This window comes from Amblyraja radiata, chromosome 17, assembly GCF_010909765.2.
Source record: "Amblyraja radiata isolate CabotCenter1 chromosome 17, sAmbRad1.1.pri, whole genome shotgun sequence".
NCBI classification, from domain to species: domain Eukaryota; kingdom Metazoa; phylum Chordata; class Chondrichthyes; order Rajiformes; family Rajidae; genus Amblyraja; species Amblyraja radiata.
Window position 1 is genome coordinate 16,273,912 of NC_045972.1, and position 18,614 is coordinate 16,292,525.

Below are 18,614 nucleotides of genomic sequence, written 5' to 3' on the forward strand. Positions count from 1 at the left end.
GTCTCTGCATACTCGAAGCCTCAGCTAGGTCGCGGCATTTTTTTCAATGTCAAAGGCCCGCGAGTTAAAAAAGGTCGCCATGGAAAGAAATCGCTACTTTTTTTACTCGTAGGTTTAGCCGTAGTAGGTTATGTTAGTCGCAGGTCGAGGGTAGTCGAAGATAGTCTTCATCATAGTCGAAGGGAGGTCGAAGGAAGTTATCTTCACTCACCACGATTCGGTGTCCAATTTTCCCGAAATTAGTCGTAGCTAGTCGTAGCTGGTCTTCAACATAGTCGAAGGAGGTCTTCAACATGTCATTTTTTTCAAACTCTTCTAAACTCGCCAATTAGATCGCTCAAGTGGGACAGCCCCTTTAGTTAATTCGCATTCTATTCATTTTACAAGGAGAACTAAAAGTAGAGGTATAAGTTCTCCCCCCTCCCCCCCCCCCACTCTCTGCCCCACCACTCCATTTACCAGTTAGAATAGAATACCTTTATCGTCATTCAAACAAAGTTTTGAACAAAATTTCGTTCCCTGCAGTCATAACTGCAAAATAAACGTAACACACAATTGACAGAGTTCCACACAAACATCCATCACAGTGAATCTCCAAACACCTCCTCACTGTGATGGAAGGTAAAAGTCTTCTCTTCCCTGTTCTGTTCTTCTCCTGCGGTCAGGCAGTCAAACTGCTGCGCCGAGGCGATCGAGGCTCTTGAGGTTAAAGCCCCCAGCAGGTGATGGTAAGTCCTGCAGCCGATTAAGCCACACGGGGCGATGTACCCGTTGCGGGAGCTCCCGAAAATCAGTCTCCTACCAGGGACCTGCGAGCTCCCGATTTTACCATCCACAGGGCCTGCGGCCGAAGTTTCCGAAGTCGGGTCGCAGCCGCAGTGCCACCACAGCCTCCGAGTCAGCCAGCTCCGTGATGGTAAGTAAGTCCACAAGCTCTACGACTGGAGCCCTCAGGTCGATTCCGGTTGGAGGCCGCCAGCTCCACGATGTTAGGCCCCAGCGAAACGGAGACACGACAACGAAAAGGTCGCGTCTCCGATCAAAGAAGAGATTAAAAGGTTCCCCCCCCCACCACACATATACACAAGTAAAAATAAACCAAAAACATACTCCTAACAAGACAAAAAAAAAAGAAAAAATACAGACGGACTGCAGGCGAGCCGCAGCCACAAGGCGCCGCCAACTGAACTTTTTTTCCCTCCGAGCTGTTTGGGAAAATCGGTTTAAATTTATAGTAATCTACTAATTGAACTTGATCAGTTTTAATAAATGAAATTCAAGGAATTAGTAATGAGCCAAAAAGTAAAAATATAGAAATACATTTTCATGCAAATTTAAACAGTGAGAACTGTATTTGGAAAGAATGTATGGATTGTCTTAAATAATTGTGAATATTTTGAATATGTGGAAAATGTATCAAAGGTGTTTGAGTTTACATGTAATGGCTGTGTAAAATGCTTCGTCACAAAATACATAAAATATGAACATTAAACTCACCAATTGGTTTGTTTCTCTCTGACATTTTTGCATCCCATTGCTGTTTTCCATTTTCTTCTGCAATTCTGCATGAACGTTGCTAGGAGTCAACACTACTAGGAATTGACCCATAGTCCACGGTCATTAGTCTATCTATTCTAATTGGAGCCATCTCAGATAATCCAAGCATAAATATGAATTGAAAGCAAGTGGAGAATTATATACCTGTGCAATTTACATGGGCTGGGCTAATTGAGTGAGAAATGAAATATTCTGCAAATTTATATCTTCCACTGCTTGCCCTTGAGTTTTTTTTGTTGTTTTTTAAATTGGTGAGATTGCTCAGTGTTGATGTGCTTGCATGCAAGTCACTGAAACACATTGTGCAGGTGCAACAAGATATTAGGACAACTAATGGTATATTTGCCTTTATTTCCAGAGGATTTCAATACAAGAATAAAGAACTCTTAATGCAATGGCTATAGCCCTGGTGAGAACATGACTGGAGGATTGTTGTACTCTTTTGGTTTCTTACATAAAAGGTAGTACAAAGATTCACTAGACTGGTTCCTGGGTTTAACGAGGAGAGATTAAATAAACAAGGTCCACATTGTCTGGAGTGTAGACTCATGAGCGGAGATCTCATTGAAACGTACAAACTCACTACAGGACAGGGTGGAGGAAGAATAACTGTTTCCCTGGCTGAGAGTCAGAACCATGGGGTCAGAGTTTCAGAATCAGGGACAGGCTGTTTTTGACTGAGACGAGGAGAATTCTCTATTCCAGAGGACTGTGAAGATCACAGTCAATCATTGAATTAATTCAAAGAGTTTTCTGGATGTTAATGAATATGGGAGGGAGTACTATGCAAGAAAATGGCACTTGGGTGGAAGATCAGCCATGATCTTGATAATGTTTCAAAGGGCCACATGGCTTACTCCAGCTCCTATCTTTTATATTCTTAGGTAATGCCTCACCCATGGATCGTCTGAATCGGCTCCCGAGCTTCCTCATGGTGCACATCATACTGACACCTGCAAAGCTGGGGTTCAGTAAATATTCATAAGCTACTTCAAAGAGTGGTACAAACTTTTCCATCAAAGATAGATGAAGCTTCCTAATTAAAATCACAGAATTGACATCTACCATCTTCAAAATATCAAACCCGTGTTGCAGAAAGTGCCTTATTTTAATAGTGCAAGATGGATGCTTCATTTCTGCACACCAATATAGTCTCTTAAAACATACTGAAGTTTGCTTAGATATTCTCATGACAACACCCATTAAGGCATTATAGTTTGTTTTGCATCAGTATTACATACTGTATGTTTTGCAGTTACTAATGTTTTGTGCAATATAAATCACAATACTAGGTAATTAAATGACCAAAATCCTTTTGTTGAAAATGCAGGTTAGATTTAGAAGAGAAATACAAAATCTGAAACAGAGTTCACTGAACTGTATACTCCCATCCAAGGCAAATATTAATTTGGTACAAATTATTTTCGAACATTTGACTCCAAATGACACCAAATTCAATTCATATTTGCTCAATACTACATGATAGATAAAATGGACTGAGGTAGGCATAATAAATAGTGACATTTCTTCCCCTAATTATCTACGTAATCGTTTCCTCATATGCCTTCTTCCACAAACCTGCTATGTTCATAACAGAACAATTAGTCATTTGATTGACGTTGCCTTATGTGATAGCCAGCCCAGGAATCAATTGACAATGCTCTATTGCCCCTATACTTATGTTGCAAGATCGAGCACATCTTTGAATATGCTTTGTTTGATTATTATCTCACGTGGAAGTGCAGAAGATTCTATCTTCGTCAACCGGCTAATTTAGGATTTCTCCCGTTTTTAAGGAATAATGGTGGCATTGTATTACATTTTGTTTTTTACTTTTTATAAATCTCTTCATTCTTCTGCTTCTTCTTCACCGGGTTCCCGCAGTCCGTCACTCACCCTCGTTTTTCCAATCATATCTAGCAAGGCCTGTGCTTCCGGGTCAGCGTCAAGGACACTCTTGGTCTTGGACTAGAAGCAAAAAGAAGCAATTACTCTACAATTAAACTCTTATATTAGCCAAAAGCCATTCTAAAATTGGGTAACTTAAAAAAAACTGGCAGGAAAACATGCCAGGAATAAAAATCTACTTGCTTATGAATAACTTTTACTTTAAAACGATGTAGGGTGGTATAGGTATACTGTGTTGAATGCAGATGACAGATGGATAACAAAACACAGTTGATAGTGGATTAGTCTATTACACAGCATTCCAAAACTGAAACTTTAAAAATCACCTACGAAAGAGAAAAATAAAGTCAAGGCCTAATTTTGCATAATCAAAAAAAAAAAAAAAAAATTTTAAATCAAGTTATGTTTTTTTTCCATGTTTCAGAATTGAGAATACAGGCACCTTGCATTTTGTGTGGTGGTTACATTCTTGAAAAGCAGCTTTAATTCAAGAGTGTAAATTAAACATATACACGTCTATGGAGTCAGGTGTGAAATTGAGGGCGTTATTCAAAAATACATGCTTAAATCAAACTTTAATATTAAATGAATAAGCGCGTTATTCCAAAACACGTGTAAAATGCGAGGTTCCTGTATTTGATGCACCTGCAGCGATTTAATTATAACAATGTTAGTTCCATAACGCCAATGAAGCTTGGACACACAGGATTTCTGCACGGGTGCAGGAGGCAGCCCCAGTGACATCGTCGATGCAGCAGATAAAGAGCTAGGGAGTGGTGCCAGGTTATGTTTGGAACAAAGAATGTTCAATGTAACCAGTGGAAAATGTTCAATGTAACGAATGTAAAAGGGAGGGATGGGTGCCCTTTCACCAGTCGAGATATTCTGTTTACCTCTGAGGCACTCATAGCACGAACTGTAAATACACAGGTTGTCAGCAAAGTACTCAGGAAATCAATTGGTAACTATGAGGGGCACTCAAACAATACAAGAGTCGGGGCAGATTTAATAATAATTCCAATGGCCCAATCGGTCAGGTTCAATAACCTTTTCAAGTGAATACCATTCGTAAAATGATTAGAATTCTTTTTTTTTTCACTCAAAAGAAATTCCTGTGTCAAATCTTCAGCCTCCTGACGTACTTTGCTTCTTGTTTTTCTAGAAGTGAACGTACTCACACCTTCCATCAAGAACCAGAAATACTAGTATGCTCCATAATTCAATTCGATTCAACTTTAATGTCATTGCACAAATACTAGGTATGGGTACAACGAAATGCAGTTTTGCGTCAGTCCGTAGTAGTAGTGCAATATAGAAATTTAAAAAAGAAGATACAGAATAATCAAAATTACAGAATAATTAAACAATGGGGACGGAGGGACCGGAGAAATCTATCGGCGGGACTCCGAGTTCAGCAATGTGATGGTATAATTGTAGAAGCTGTTCCTCATCCTACTGGTACGAGACCTGAGGCTCCTGTACCGCTTCCCTGATGGGAGGAGGGCAAACAGTCCATGGTTGGGGTGGGAGGGATCTTTAATGATCTTCCCAGCCCGTCTCAGACACCGTTTTCGGTGGAGGGCATCCATGGCAGGGAGCGGGGCACCGATGATGTGCCGAGCGGTTTTCACCACCCGTTGTAGTGCCTTCCTGTCCGCAACAGTGCAGCTGCTGTACCATACCGTGAAGCAGGTGGTCAGGATGCTCTCGATGGTACAGCGGTAGAAGTTGGTCAGGATCTGGGGGGACAGGTGGGCTTTCTTGAGCCTCCTCAGGAGGTAAAGGCGCTGCAGTGCCTTTTTGATCAGCTTGGAGGTGTTGAGGGACCAGGACAAATCCTCCGAGATATGTACCCCAAGGAATTTGTAGCTGGAGACGCGCTCCACCTCAGTCCCGTTTATATGGATGGGGGTATGACTGCCTCCTCTGACCTTCCTGAAGTCGACAATAATTTCCTTCGTCTTCTTGGAGTTGAGGACGAGGTTATTGTTGGCACACCAGGTTGTCAGGTGCTGGACCTCCTCTCTGTAGGCTGACTCATCGTTGTCACTGATCAGTCCTACCACCGTGGTGTTGTCAGCAAACTTAATGATGGCATTGGATCCGTACTTAGGGATGCAGTCGTGGGTGAAGAGGGAGTAGAGGAGAGGGCTGAGCACACAGCCCTGTGGCACGCCGGTGTTCAGTGTTATAGTGGAGGAGGTGAGGTTGTTGACCCTAACAGACTGTGGTCTGTTGGTGAGGAAATTCAGTGTCCAGTTGCAGAGGGAGGTGGAGATAAAAAACAGTCAGACAGTGGTCATTAAGGCACGTCACCTTACCCTTCTTGTCCTTTTAAAGCAGGTGGAAACGTCGAACATTAGTCATGGAAGATTTAAGATGTCCGCAACAGAATCTGTACGTCACACAACTTGACATGAAGTGTGTAGGAAGGAACTGCAGATGCTGGTTTAAACCGAAGATAGACACAAAAAGCTGGAGTAACTCAGCGGGACAGGCAGCATCTCTGGAGAGAAGGAATGGGTGACGTTTCAGGTCAAGCCCTTCTTCAGACTAGAGTCGGGGGAAAGGGAAATAGACAGGTATAGACGGTCTGTAGAGGGACATAGAGTGTCCTCCATAATGTTTGGGACAAAGACCCATCATTTATTTGTATGTACTACACAACTTGAGATTTGTAATAGAAAAAAATCACATGTGGTTAAAGTGCACATTGTCCGATTTTAATAAAGGCCATTTTTCTGCATTTTGGTTTTGCCATGTAGAAATTACAACAGTGTTTATACATAGTCCCCCCATTTTAGGGCACCATAATGTTTAGGACACAGCAATGTCATGTAAATGAAAGTAGTCATGTTTAGTATTTTGTTGCATATCCTTTGCATGCAATGACTGCATGAAGTCTGCAATTCATGGACATCACCAGTTGCTGGGTGTCTTCTCTGGTGATGCTCTGCCAGGCCTGTATTGCAGCCATCTTTAGCTTGTGCTTGTTTTGGGGGCTAGTCCCCTTCAGTTTTCTCTTCAGCACATAAAAGGCATGCTCAATTGGGTTCAGATCAGGTGATTGAATTGGCCCTCAAGAATTTACCATTTTTTAGCTTTGAAAAACTCCTTTGTTGCTTTAGCAGTATGGTTGGGATCATGGTCTTGCTGTAGAATGAACCGCTGGCCAGAGTTTTGAGGCATTTGTTTGAACTTGAGCACATAGGATATGTCTATACACTTCAGAATTCATTATGCTACTACCATCAGCAGTTGTATCATCAATGAAGATAAGTGAGCCATACATGCCCAGGCCATAACACCGCACCACCGTGTTTCACAGATGAGGTGGTATGCTTTGGATCTTGGGCAGTCCCTTCTCTCCTCCATACTTTGCTCTTGCCATCACTCTGATATAAGTTAATCTTTGTCTCATCTGTCCACTAGACCTTTTTCCAGAACTGTGGTTGCTCTTTAAGTACTTCTTGGCAAACTGTAACCTGGTCATCCTATGTTTGCAGTTAACCAGTGGTTTGCATCTTGCAGTGTAGCCTCTATATTTCTGTTCATGAAGTCTTCTGCAGGCAGTGGTCATTGACAAATCCACACCTGGCTCCTGAAGAGTATTTCTGATCCGTCGGACAGGTGTTTGGGGATTTTTCTTTATTATAGAGAGAATTCTCTGTCAACAGCTGTGGAGGCCTTCCTTGGCCTGCCGATCCCTTTGCGATTAGTTGATTTTGGTAAGCCGAAGGTTTGTCTGGTGTCTCTATCAGTTTTATTCTTGTTTCTCAGTCTCATAATGGCTTCTTTGACTTTAATTGGCACAACTTTGATCCTCATGTTGATAAACAGTAATAAAAGTTTCCAAAGGTGATGGAAAGACTGGAGGAAACACTAGGTGCTGAGAGCTCTCTGAAACCTGCATTAAGAAGGAATTTAAACACACCTGAGCTATTACAAACACCTGTGAAGCCATGTGTCCCAAGCATTAAGGTGCCCTGAAATGGGGGGGGGGGGGGGACTATGTATTGCTGTAATTTCTACATGGTGAAACCAAAATGTATAAAAATACCTTTTAATAAAATCGGACAATGTGCACTTAAACCACATATGATTTTTTTATATTACAAATCTCAAATTGTGGAGTACAGAGGCAAATAAACAAATGATGGGTCTTTGTCCCAAACATTATGGAGATCACTGTAGAACAAATAAATGAAAGATATGTAAAAAAAGAAACAATGATAAAAGAAACAGGCCAAGTGTTCTGTGCAGACAGGTCAGTGGAAGGGGTTCAGCTGTTCAGCATGCCTATTGCACAGTCCATGTATCGCAAGTTTAGTTTACTTTTAGTTAGTTTAGTTTAGAGATACAATGTGGAAACAAGCCCCTCGCCCCATCGAGTCCACGCCAACCTACAATCACCCATACACTATTTGTGTCCAACATACTGGAGCCAATTTACAGGAGCCAATTAACCTACAAACCTTTAGAATGTGGAATGAAACCGGGCCACCCGGGGAAAACTCACACAGAATACAGAGGAAAGGTACAAACTACGTACTGACAGTACCAGTAGTCAGGATCAAACCTGGCTCACTGGCACTGTAAGGCACAACTCTACCGCTAAATCACTGTACTGCCAAGCATAGAGTAAGGTAGGTATGATAATAGCACAATACTGCTTTGTCTTTAGACTGATTCCTTTTCATTCCCACACCTCAGTTTCCAAAATCTTTTGCTGTCCTGATATGAACTTCATCAATGTTGAACTGATGTTGAGAGTGTTCTGCCAAGTCATGGGAACTTGTCCATGACTGAATGCCTCTGACCATTCACAAGGATGGTGGTTTTGGTAGAGGATGTTGTGCAATCTGTGCCAATTGTGAGGCCAAACTGCAATTATACACCAACCTGCACCAAACATCCCACTAACAAATATCTTTGTAAATGTTAACAAATACATTCCTGGGCAAGGAGATTACAGAGAGCATTACTTTTGAAGTAACATGGGTAATGCCACTGTGGTAATGGGGGATTTCAATATGCAGGTAGACTGGGAAAATCAGGTTGGTTCAGGACCCCAAGAAAGATAGTTTGTAGAGTGCCTCCGAGCTGTATTCTTAGAGCAGCTTGTAATGGAGCCGACCAGAGAAAAGGCAATTCTGGATTTAGTGTTGTCCAATGAACCAAATTTGATAAGAGAACTCACGGTAAAGGAACCGCTTGGAGGTAGAGATCATAATATGATTAGTTTTAATCTGCAATTTGAGAAGGAGAAGGTTAAGTCGGAAGTGGCAATGATGCAGCTGAACAAAGGGGATTATGAAGGCATGAGAGAGGAGCTGGCCAAGTTAGACTGGAAAGGGATCCTAGCAGGAATGACGGTGGAACAGCAATGGCAGGAATTTCTGGGCATAATCTGGAAGACGCAGGATCATTTCATTCCAAAAAGGAAGAAAGATTCTAAGGGGTGTAGGAAGCAACCGTGCCTGAGAAGAGAAGTTAGGGATAGAATAAAACTAAAAGAAAATATGTATAACACAGCAAAGAGTAGTCGGAAGCCAGAGGATTGGGAAACTTTCATAGGACAACAGAAGGAGACAAAATGGCCAATACGGGCTGAAAAGATGAAGTGCGAAGGGAAGCTGGCCAGGAATATAAAGAAGGACAGTAAAAGCTTCTTTAGATATGTTAAGGGAAAAAGAGTAGCAAAGTCAAATGTGGGTCCCTTGAAGGCAGATCCGGGTGAAATTATTATGGGGAACAAGAAAATGGCAGAAGAGTTGAACAGGTACTTCGGGTCTGTCTTCACTAAGGAAGACACAAACAATCTCCCAGAAGTACTGGAGGAGAAAGGATCTAAGGGGGGTCGAGGAACTGAAAGAAATTTTCATTAGGCGAGAAATAGTATTGGGTAGGCTAATGGGACTGAAGGATGATAAATCCCCGGGGCCTGATGGACTGCATCCCAGGGTCCTCAGGAAAGTAGCTCTAGAAATAGTGGATGCATTGGTGATCATTTTCCAATGTTCAATAGATTCAGGATCAATTCCTGTGGATTGGAGGATAGCTAATGTTATCCCACTTTTCAAGGAAGGAGCGAGAGAGAAAACGGGGAATTACAGTTAGCCTAACTTCGGTGGTGGGAAAGATGCCGGAGTCAATTATTAAAGAAGTAATAATGGGGCATTTGGATAGCAGTAAAAGGATTAGTCCAAGTCAGTATGGATTTATGAAAGGAAAATTATGCTTGACTAATCTTCTGGAATTTTTTGAGGATGTGACAAGTAAAATGGATAAAGGGGAGCCAGTGGATGTAGTGCCTTTGATAATGTCCCGCATGGGAGACTGGTGACTAAAATTAGAGCACATGGTATTGGGGGTAGGGTGTTGACGTGAATAGAAAATTGGTTGGCAGACAGGAAGCAAAGAGTAGGAGTGAACGGGTCCTTTTCAGAATGGCAGGCATTGACGAGTGGAGTGCCGCAAGGCTCGGTATTGGGGCCGCAACTGTTTACCATATATATTAATGATTTGGAAGAGGGAATTAGGAGCAATGCTAGTAAGTTTGTGGATGACACAAAGCTGGGTGGCAGTGTGTACTGTGAAGAGGATGTTAGGAGGTTGCAGGGTGACCTGGACAGGTTGAGTGAGTGGGCAGATGCGTGGCAGATGCAGTATAATATAGATAAATGTGAGGTTATCCACTTTGGTGGCAAAAACAAGGGGGCAGATTATCTCAATGGGGTTAGGTTAGGTAAGGGGGAGGTACAGCGAGACCTGGGTGTCCTTGTACACCAGTCACTGAAGGTTGGCGTGCAAGTACAGCAGGCAGTGAAGAAAGCTAATGGAATGTTGGCCTTCATAACAAGAGGATTTCAGTATAGGAGTAAAGAGGTTCTTCTACAGTTGTATAGGGCTCTGGTGAGACCACATCTAGAGTATTGTGTACAGTTTTGGTCTCCTAATTTGAGGAAGGACATCCTTGTGATTGAGGCAGTGCAGCGTAGGTTCACGAGATTGATCCCTGGGATGGCGGGACTGTCATTTGAGGAAAGATTGAAAAGACTGGGCTTGTATTCACTAGAGTTTAGAAGGATGAGGGATGATCTTATAGAAACATATAACATTAGAAAAGGACTAGACAAGCTAGATGCAGGAAAAATGTTCCCAATGTTGGGCGAGTCCAGAACCAGGGGCCACAGTCATAGAATAAAGGGCAGGCCATTTAAGACTGAGGTGAGAAAAAACTTTTTCACCCAGAGTTGTGAATTTGTGGAATTCCCTGCCACAGAGGGCAGTGGAGGCCAAATCACTGGATGGATTTAAGAGAGAGTCAGATAGAGCTCCAGGGGCAAGTGCAATCAAGGGATATGGGGAGAAGGCAGGCACGGGTTATTGATTGGGGACGATCAGCCATGATCTCAATGAATGGTGGTGCTGGCTCGAAGGGCCGAATGGCCTCCTCCTGCCCCTATTTTCTATGTTTCTATGAATCGATAACTTGTAATTAAAATGACAATTTTCCAAACACCTATTTTTCTGCCCCCATGAGGTTTCAGTGAACAGATTTGACTAATTCCACACTCTTGCATGCAATTAAGGATGAGTTAGCCTTGGGCTATGTGCAAAGCTCTCTCAGATATTTGGTCTTTAACCACTGTCAGGTATTCACCCTTGAAATCCAGATTCAAATCTTTGAGCTAATATAAAGCTCTCAAGTACATTCCATTCTTAAAATTTTAAGAGCAGAAAAGATTGTGCTTAATAATGCCGCATAACTCTTTGAGGAATGAAAAAAATCTAGGATTGGCATTGAGAATTAGGGAAGGGCTGATGATGGATAAGTGCCTAGCAATTGAGGTCACGCTCTTTTGATGCATTACACTGGTGTCACCATTAATCACAACACAAATTTCCAAATTAGCAAAAAGGCCTGTTAAAAAAAGTTGTCTTGGTGTTTTTGCCCTGAATGGTGAGCAAAACAAAACTTAGCCTGCACTGTTCCTGACCGCAGCTGCCTACAGAACATGCTACTATTGCAACTGATCGCTGGCAATTGCATAAGCACACATACCTCAACAGCCACTGTACAACAGTGTGAAAGGCTGCCATGGGGAAGAAAGAAAACTAAGGGGGCAATCCACAGGAGGTAGACCTATCACATTCTAAACATTATTTTTTTTTAAAGAATTTCGGCTGACTTTTCAATTCTAATGTTAGCCATTGCAAAAATGGGGCTACGAAATAAAGTGGTGTTGGATCCCAGCGGGTAAGGTAGTATTTGGGGATGGAATGGACAGGTGACGTTTCGGGTAAGGATCTTTCTTCAGATGTAGTGTGAAGAACATTGATGTGGCAGGACAAACACTTTAATTGATAATTCATTCTCCGAATGCCACAGTTCCATTTTGTTTAAATGAGTTAATTTAAATTTCCCAAACACCTATTTTTCTGCACCCATGAGGTTTCGGTGAACAGATTTGACTAATTCCACACTTCTTGCATGCAATTAAGGATTAGTTAGCCTTGTGCTATGTGCAAAGTTCTCTCAGATATTTGGTCTATAACCACCGTCAGGTATGCACTCTTGAAATCCAGATTCAAATCTTTGTGCTAATATAATATAATTACAGCACTCATAGATTTGTCCCAAAAGCTCCTGTTTCTGCTGGCTGTAGAGGAACGTGTTATCGTCACTAGACAATGGCAACAGCACTAAAAGAACCCAAAACATCACCTATCCATGTGTTCCAGCAATGCTGCCTGATCCACTGAGATACTCCTGCACTTTGAGTTTAATTGTAATCCATACTGGCAACAGAACAATGAACCACCGGGTGGCGCCAGCAATGGCTGCCTCGCCAACAGTCTGTCTGTCCCCTCCTTCTTTGTTGTCTGTTTGTATGTGTTAAATGTATTTTTTTAATGTTCTTTGGCTTGGTTTATGTGGGGGGTGGTGGGTTTGGGGGAAACTTTTTCTAATCTATTACCTTCACGGAGATGCAATTTTTTTTGTAACGTACCTCCGACCACACTGTGGCCTAACATCGAGGAGTTGGCGGCCTTTGCTGGAGACTGACTTCGGGAGTTCCACCACGGGAGCCTGTGGACTTACCATCACTGAGCCCACAATCCCTTTGCCAGGGATCGGCCTCTGAGCTCTACCGCAGATGCTTGCGGACTTTAACATTGTGGAGCTCACGGTCCGTCAGAGACTGACTTCGGGAACTCCAAGCCGCAGGAGCACTGACTGCCCCGGTCACGGAAGTTTAGATCGCCCCGACTGTGGATGGTTCGACTGCCCCGACCGCAGGAGAATAAAGAGGAAGAAGTTTGGACTTTATTGCCTTCCATCATAGAGAGGAATCTGCTGTGGTGGATGTTTATGTTAACTTATGTATTTGTGTGTCTTGTTGCTTTTTTTTTAGTATGGCTGTATGGTAATTCGAATTTCACTAAACCTAATTGGTACACGTCAATAAATTGACCTTAAAACCTAGAAATTCTAACCTGCTGCAGCTTAACAGGCCCGTTAATGCAATATCAAATATAAATATGTAATAATCAATATTATAAATTAATCAAGATTGCACTTGGTAACCATAATCGTGCCATATTGAAGTCTGTAGTGCAACCATAGACACAGTCTCCAGAAGATCATAGTTGCTGAAGTAGAGGTTCGGGTTGTGCAATATTTTAGGAGTGCCAAGGGTAATTTACCAATCAACCAGGAAATAATTGTTGTTGTAATCTAACATGCACAAAATAGCTTTTATACAAATGGATGCAAATTCTAGCAATTAATGTTCTGATACAAACTCTGAAAACAATTCTGGTACAGCAAGTCGAGCTCCTGCCTCAGCGACAGAGACCCGGGTTCAGTCCTCATCTCGGGTGCTGTCTGCATGGATTTTGCACCTATACTCTGTGACTGCATGGGTTTCCTCTGGGTGCTCCGGTTTTCTCCCACATCCCAAATACATGCAGATTCATGGGTTAAATTGGCCTCTGTAAATTCCCTCCGGTGTGTAGGGAGTGGATACGAAAGTGGGATAATATAGAACTAGCGTGAACAGTCCACGTGGACTCAGTGGGCTGATGTTTCTCATGCTATATCTTTCGATCAATTCAAATAAAAACTTTGACCATGAAATGTGCAAGTATGTTCTGCTTGGAAAAACATGGAACAAAGATAAACTCGGCCACAAACAAAAAAACAAAAAGACTTCTGCAACTTTCACTGAATGGACGAGCTATGATTAATTTGAGGAGCAGATATCTTCAAAACCACCACCTCTAAAATTTTAGATTTGAGAAACAGGTGACCAAGTTCAAATCTTGAAGGGTCAGATTTTGCAGTCAGTGAGGAGCCAACAGCGCACTCTGCTGACCTTTGAAAAAACTGCATGTTCGCCTTCAGTGATCAATCTGGCACGAATTTAGACAAAATGTTGCAGGGTTCTTCCATGGAACATGGTGAAGTGCAAGTATAAATAAAATACATCAAGTGAGACTGTCAAAATCAATCCTGCCCACATAATCAGGTTAAAGGAGCCAAGGAACACAGAGTGCTGTAGTAGTTCACGGGGTCAGGCAGCATCTCTGGATACCATGGATAGGTGACTTTTTGATTGAGACCCTTCTTCAGATGGATTGGGAGGGGGATACAGATAGAAAGCTGGAATGGGGAGGGTGATCAGCACAAAGCCTGGCAGATAATAGGCCAACACAGGTGAGGATGGTTATTTGATAAGTAGATGGGTTGGACAAAGGCAGAGGTGAAAACAACAGAAGGTCTAAAACAAAAGCATTGAAGAGTTGTATTATTAAGCCAGAGGAAGGAATGTAAATGGAAGGGGATGGGAAAGGGAGAAATGAGGAGCCGAGGTTGAACCCAGGGATCATTTAGCATTTAAAAGCTGGGTGCCTCCAGCACTTTTTGTCTTAAGAGTTGTCTGGCAAGTTCCATTTGCAAGGACTGGGTAACTATCCCAAGACTGAACCCAGTCACCGAACAGCATGACCTCAGAGATTAGCTGCTTGTGTTGCTAGCACCCGTTTCTGTTCCTCTGTGTTCAGACACACATCTGCAGAAACCCTGAAATAGCTGTCAAGTTGGTAGACCAATGATGGCAAACATGAATGTTTACCAATATCTCCATTGAAGAGTGTGGGCAAAGTACATGTGGCATTGGCAAACACCCAATGCACAAAAATACCAAGCACCATCCTGCCTTCCAATAACACTTCCAATTACAACTCCACACTTGGTATTTGTCTGATGACAAGAAAACGTATTCATTCTGGAAACAGAGAAAGACTTCAACGGCAACACATCAGTAACATTCCCAAAGTACACCACTAAACCATTTAATTCATAACCTAATTTCTAGCCTGCATCTGTACATTGTGGACAGCTCGATGGTAATCATGTATAATCTTTCTGCTGACTGGATAGTAAAAAGCTTTTCACTGTACATCGGTACACGTGACACTAAACTATTGGCATTCAAACAGGAAGTAAACATAGTTGACCTTTGCATGCCATAATTAAAGGAAGAAAGGTCCCGACCCAAAACATCACCTATCCATGTTCTCCTGGGATGCTGCCTGATCCGATATGCTGAGTTACTCCAGCATTTTGTCTGTTTTCTAATTGAAAGGCATCTTCAATTCAAAATCTCACCATTTCAATACTTTGGACCCAGAAAGTAAATACTTGGGTGCTAAAACATTTGATGTTGCTGGTATCAAATCAAATACATTATTATTGATGGTGTACCAATGAAATGACTTTTTTTTAAGATCTAAAGTGAATTATTCAAAAAATATTTTGAATCCAAAATTAGCTCAATTGCAAAGCTGTGGATTACTGAATTAATACAAACTTAAGATCCTGATCAAAATATACGCAGGGAGGTGAACAGAGGATTTCTGAAGGAGAAGCAAATGCAGCTGTAATTTTCATTGTTATAATTTTGTTCTTCTTTCCCCGAAGAAGTTCGGTATTTTGACTAACGATTTGTATGGTGTGCATGGTTAGGGATTATTCAGTAGTTATGGAATGAATGGTCAATGGTTATTTTTATCCGTAAGAGTATAAATCTCACGTACTTAGTTCAGGGAGACTCTGTTGAGAGTCTCCAAGAAAATACCTGCTTGACTTAATGAATAAAGATATTTTGTATCCATCAGCTTCTGGTCTTCAGTGACTCACTCACAGTCACAACATATACCAGGATAGTAAAGACTTTAGACTTTAGAGATACAGCACGGAAACAGGCCCTTCGGCCTACCAAGTCCACGCCGACCAGCGTACATTAGCGCTATCCTGCGCACTAGGGACAATTTTCAATTTTGCCAACGCCAATCAACCTACAAACCTTAGTCTTTGGAATGTGGGAGGAAACTGAAGCACCCAGTTAAAACCCACACGGTCACAGGGAGAACGTAAAAACTCCGTACAGATGGCACCCATAGTCAGGATCGAACCTGGGTTTCTGGCGCAGTAAAGCTGCAACTCCATCACTGCTCCACTAGGACCAAAGGGACGAAATGTTGGTTGATTCTTTGCCTCCTTGCTGCCATCTTCTAATCTTCAATCTTTTGGGTGCAGCGAAAGGCTAGTTTTAAAAATTGCTTCCGTAGAGGGCTTCGACAATAGAAAGCAACATGACATCCATTACCAAGGCATAAAGTTTAATTTAAATAAAAATAATTTGTAACCTACCAGATCACTCTCTGTGAAATTCCCCACCAACCAAACCTCCATAGTTTCAATGGTAAAATGTTCCCGGGCAGACAACTGAGGACTATTGTAAGTTGTACATCGTGGATTTGCTTTGCTGTGGCCTGAACCATAGTTACTGTCAATCCACAATCCGAAGTAATTGTGCTGCCCACCCATGCCCTGTAACAGCACAGATGAATGGAATTTTTGATTACCTTAATTTTATACATTAAAATTGATGTCACATGTTGCAACCAGAACATTTTAAATGTACTGTTTTAAGTCACTTGTAATGTTTCATAAACAGATGCTGAGTCTAATCAGGCAATGGTTCCAAGAAGGGTCTCGACCCAAAACGCCACTCTTTCCTTCTCTCCAGAGATGCTGCCTGTCCCGCTGAATTACTCCAGCATTTTGTGTCTATCAATCATTCCACTCAGTTTAGTTTAGTTTAGAGATACAGCGCGGAAACAGGCCCTTCGACCCACCTAGTCTGCACCGATCAGCAATCTCCGTACACCAGCACTATCCTACACACTAGAGGCAATTTACAACCAAACTCAATTAACCTACAAACCTGTTGGTCTTTGGAAACCTGAGCACCCAGAGAAAACTCATGTCTATATCTCTCCCTCTGGCTTTATATTTCACTTCTTATCTCTCCTTATATGACACGCTTCTAAAATATAGAGGAAGGAACTGCACATACTGGAGTCCTGAGCAAAAACACAACGTGCTGGAGGAGCTCAGCCTGTTAGGCAGCATTTGTGGAAGGAATGGACAGGAGACGTTTTGGGTTCGGACTCTTCAAAATCTAGAGATTGATGTAGCACTAAGGGAGTCTTGGAGATGGTATTTTTCCAAATGAAGCATTTTCTGAGGTTTTGTTAACACTCTCAGATGGATATTACAGACAACATTTTAGTTGTAATCTATTTCAAAATTAGTTGTGATTTTAAAAGCCGAGATGCTTTGAACTGGCTTAGGACAGTAAATTACTCGAGTGATTACAGAACCAATTTACTCCCCCACACTAATTTAAAGAGTCCAGGACTTTAAAATCACATCTAATTGTCACAATAGATCACTGCTAAACTTGATAAAATTTGCTTTTTGGCTTTTAGACTTTCGAAAAACCATATGCATTTTGGCTACAGGATTAAGGCAATATGCAAATACTGAGAAAAACAAGAATTATCCAAAATGTACAGATGTACTTGAAAAGGTTAGAGAGATTTTAATTGTTGGCCTACGATGGACAGGTTGGGAGATGACAGCAAACATATTATTATCACAATGTGTAGGAAGGAACTGCAGATGCTGGTTTAAACCGAAGATAAACTCAGCAGGATAGGCAGCATCTCTGGGGAGAAGGAATGGATGACATTTTGGGTCGAGACCCTTTGACCCGAAACAACACCCATTCCTTCCCTCCAGAGAAGCTGCCTGTCCCACTAAGTTACCTCAGCATTTTGTGTCTATATTATCACATCCATCTAAACTGTCCCAAAAGGTCAAGGTTAACAGATCAAGATCATACATCAAGTTGATATCTGAATAGTCTTCAACAATGTATTTCAATTCAAGATGGCTTACACATTACATTTTAGTTAATTAATTCCATAGTGAAGTTAGGCGGGCACAATACTTACAAGTCCATTTGGCATGGTTTGTTGGCCCTGGTTTAGATACATGTAGTGGTCGTTGTAACCTGTATACGTGAAGACCCCCAGATTTGGACTAAGAGTAAATAAAAAGCATGTGCTATTCCCTGCAAAATATGCCAAAAATGCAAAATAAATGCTTATGTTAATGGAAAAGAACAATTTTACATTTATACAACAGCTAGTCGCAACTTCATGGTGACCCAATGTGGTTATTGTTGATGCATCGCTTCTTGCATGTTGTCCTGGAGGGAAACGCAACAATAATCTGCACACATCAGGAATCCAAAACCAGCTAATGAATAATTGGCTGGATAACCTGCTTGTGATAATGCAGCCATGGAGGCACGTTGGAAGGACACCAGAAGAAATGCATGCTCTTCAAATATCAGTGCAGGACTTTCTGACTACTCGCAACAGTACTGCACTGAGGCATCAACTGGGTTGTGGCCTCAAGTCATGAACTGGGCAATTAACATGTTTTTTTATTCAGCTAACAATAATAAAAAAGTTTAATTATGAGTTTAGTTTAAGTTTAGTTTATTATCACGTGAATTGTGAAGTACAGTGAAAAGCTTGGCGTTGCGTGCTATCCAGTCTGCGGAACAATTATACATGATTACAATCGAGCCATCCACAGTGTACAGACACGGGATGGTAAGAAATGCTGCTGTGAGGTATAAAAAAGTAGCACAATTGTGAGTGATTGCAGATATGCTTCTGGGACCAGCGCGCAGAGAGTCGCCCGGCCTGGGCACCAT

General features: G+C 41.8%; 1 protein-coding gene across 5 annotated transcripts in view; it reads right to left on the reverse strand.

The window, feature by feature from the left end:
• Positions 1-1,878: 1,878 nt before the first annotated feature.
• The window catches only part of meak7 (MTOR associated protein, eak-7 homolog), a 47,910-nt gene continuing 31,174 nt past the window's right edge, over positions 1,879-18,614 (reverse strand). For 4 of the 5 annotated variants that reach the window (XM_033035790.1, XM_033035789.1, XM_033035788.1 and 1 more), the window contains 3 exons: positions 17,842-17,960; positions 16,190-16,369; positions 1,892-3,525 (listed from right to left, as the gene is read on the reverse strand). In XM_033035790.1, coding sequence (XP_032891681.1) covers positions 3,406-3,525; positions 16,190-16,369; positions 17,842-17,960 — 419 coding nt within the window. In that variant the 3' untranslated portion in view covers positions 1,892-3,405. Of the gene's footprint in view, positions 3,526-16,189; positions 16,370-17,841; positions 17,961-18,614 lie in introns of all 5 variants that reach the window. The other variant, XM_033035786.1, reaches the window with a different exon arrangement.